This window comes from Nerophis lumbriciformis, linkage group LG16 (assembly GCF_033978685.3).
Source record: "Nerophis lumbriciformis linkage group LG16, RoL_Nlum_v2.1, whole genome shotgun sequence".
Lineage (NCBI taxonomy): Eukaryota > Metazoa > Chordata > Actinopteri > Syngnathiformes > Syngnathidae > Nerophis > Nerophis lumbriciformis.
The window spans coordinates 45,999,517-46,001,898 of record NC_084563.2 but is presented as its reverse complement, the minus strand read 5'-3'; the positions used below and the strand labels follow the sequence as shown (position 1 = coordinate 46,001,898).

Genomic DNA, 2,382 nt, shown 5'->3' with positions numbered 1-2,382 from the left:
CTCTTATCTAGCCTTATTCCCACGTGCGGAGGACAATGGGCATGTGTTTTGGCTGGAGGAACATGACTGCGAGGGTGGGAGGAAGAGAGACTTAAGAGGGGAGAGGGTTTTTCAAGGGGGGGCAGACCATCTTGGCGGCGCGATTGAATGTTCTATGCTGGACTGGTCTCAATGTATATGCAAAGCTTTGCAAATATATTACAAAATACCTATTCTGTCTCTGGTGGTTTTTCTACTCAGCTTTAAGTGTCGTAAAGAGCTTGGGAGCGACTTGTGACTTGAATTCCCTGGGAGGAACAATTGGTCCAAATGCAACAGTTTGTACTTCATGAAGTTTTGCACCTGTTGTGTTTTTTTGTTTGTTTTCATTATATTTGGATGTAATTGTTGGTTTATATGATATCCATTAAGTAAGACAACGTATTATGTTGAAGGGGGCAGGAAAATATAAGATTTTTCTTCATCCTGCTCCTTCTCATGCATTGGTGTGTAAATGTATAATTGAATAATTGAGGTATAATTGTCTATCGATCAAAGATGCACATCAATGAAGGTGATAAATAAAAATGAAATGAAAAAAATGAAAAATTGATTGACATGTACAGCCTTTGCGCGATGCTTTGTTGATGCACCATTGGCAGAAATTACAGCCTGGAATCTTTTTGAATACGATGGCACAAACTTGGCACACCTATCTTTGAGCGGTTTCAACCATTCCTCTTTGCAGTACCTGTTAAACTCAACCAGATTGGATGGGAAGCATTGGTTAACATTAACTTCAAATACTGAGGCCAAGGTCCATGACTCATAAGCTCTTTTTTTTCCGGCGAAGGAGCAAATACTCAGGACATTAAATATTGCTGCTAGAAAATTCTCCTAATGTACCACCTGTCCATCATGAACATACTAGGCCTGTGTCTATTACCTTTTCTGTGCACGTGACGATTGGACGATGCAGGTCAAAATTAGGTGTGTAAATATTTGTAAAAAAAACAACAATTCAAAATGCACATGTCAATACTCAATATGTTTATTACATGTATGAAAGGATGTCTGTGTTATATTCTCCAGTTGGTAAATATCCATCCATCCATAGTCTTCTGCTTGCATGGGTCCAGGTCAGCCTTTTGATAAAAAAGAGAGTTTGAATATGCACGAGACTGCAACAAAACAGTGTCACTGTACATACCTGCAGTCTAAAGAGACTTTGCACACACAAATGGCAGTAGTGTGTCACAGGCGGTGTCATCCCAGCATTTGCCGACTGTTGTCAAAAAGAAAATGTCATCTCTTTTTAACAAATGTATTGACTGAGATTGGCCGGCATTTAAGATCACATCTTAAATCAGTCATGAAATACTGTGATCTACTTTGAGTGTTGGTCTTCAGACAGCACTCTGCTTGTGTGTTGTCTGGTTTTTGTGGACACCAGAAAGTTCCGGACACGCCTGTACCATCACTCCAAAGCCAGCTTCCAGCCTGTACAAGTGGTGAATCATGTTAGCCTCAAAACACACAAAACAAATGTAGGCAAATGTATTTTACCGATTGGCAATCTGAGCCTCCAATCCATGCTTCTGACTGAGTCAAGGTCTGAAGGAAATTATGCTCGTCATTCTGGTGTATCGATGCAAGGTTCCCACCCATGGTCTGGCATTGTGTCTGCAGCGGGTAGAGCCAGAGAGACACGTCTCTTACACACCAAACCAACAGAGCGGCTTTCTAAAAGCATGAAATAATGATACCCACCTCAGCATCAACCCAGTTCTTGGTGGAGGATTCAAAGTAGAAACATCGGTTGTTGTGTTTTTTCCAGTTGGCTGGACACTGTGACGCAAAAAGTTCGGCATCTGCAGCTGCATCTAGAGTGGACAAACAAGAACCAGTGACTGTCAACGCTTGTCTGTTTCTGTGTGTCAATCCTGTAGAAGCACACTTGGTCTTTTGGTGCTCACCGTCAGCTGTAGCCAGTGCCACCATTGCACAAAGAACTAAAGTCACAGTCAGCATCTTAGCCAGGAAGATGGTGTAGAGGTTGAAGACGACGAACTGGGAAACCTTGGAAGTCGCACAAAAGAGCTGCTGAGTCATCACAATCTGCATGAGAGAGAAGGCAAAAAGCATGTGAGTACAAACCTGCAGGTGAGAGCTCCTTCTTGCTTCTGTGTAGAGATCATGAACAAGAGCTGCTCTTATATGCTGTCAGTCAACCTTCAAAAGCTGCCCGTTTATTTATTGCAGTGTTTTCTTTCAACTAGACTTTGAGCTCCATCAACAAACCAAAGTGCATCCCACTATGTATTATTCCATACAAATATCGAATCATATTCTTGAACAAACATGAGATAGACCGTAAATGTTTGTGTAAATAACACAAAGTAC

General features: G+C 41.5%; 1 protein-coding gene across 1 annotated transcript; it reads right to left on the bottom strand.

Moving 5' to 3' along the window:
* Window positions 1–1,014: 1,014 nt before the first annotated feature.
* Window positions 1,015–2,179, bottom strand: LOC133617449 (type-2 ice-structuring protein-like). The gene is made up of 7 exons (XM_061977406.1): window positions 2,137–2,179; window positions 1,956–2,079; window positions 1,750–1,862; window positions 1,546–1,662; window positions 1,371–1,479; window positions 1,190–1,264; window positions 1,015–1,100 (listed from the first exon to the last, which is right to left on the bottom strand). Exons 2-6 carry the CDS (start codon window positions 2,008–2,010, stop codon window positions 1,197–1,199), a joined length of 462 nt encoding a protein of 153 aa, XP_061833390.1. The 5' UTR covers window positions 2,011–2,079; window positions 2,137–2,179; the 3' UTR covers window positions 1,015–1,100; window positions 1,190–1,196.
* Between the last annotated feature and the right edge of the window lie 203 nt (window positions 2,180–2,382).

Excerpts from the sequence above, each read along its gene's own strand:
- LOC133617449 (XM_061977406.1), bottom strand. The coding sequence starts at position 2,010 with ATGCTGACTGTGACTTTAGTTCTTTGTGCAATGGTGGCACTGGCTACA. Across the intron at positions 1,863-1,955 it reads GGCACTGGCTACAGCTGACG|ATGCAGCTGCAGATGCCGAA; the intron begins GTGAGCACCAAA and ends TGTCCACTCTAG. Across the intron at positions 1,663-1,749 it reads AGAACTGGGTTGATGCTGAG|ACACAATGCCAGACCATGGG; the intron begins GTGGGTATCATT and ends TACCCGCTGCAG.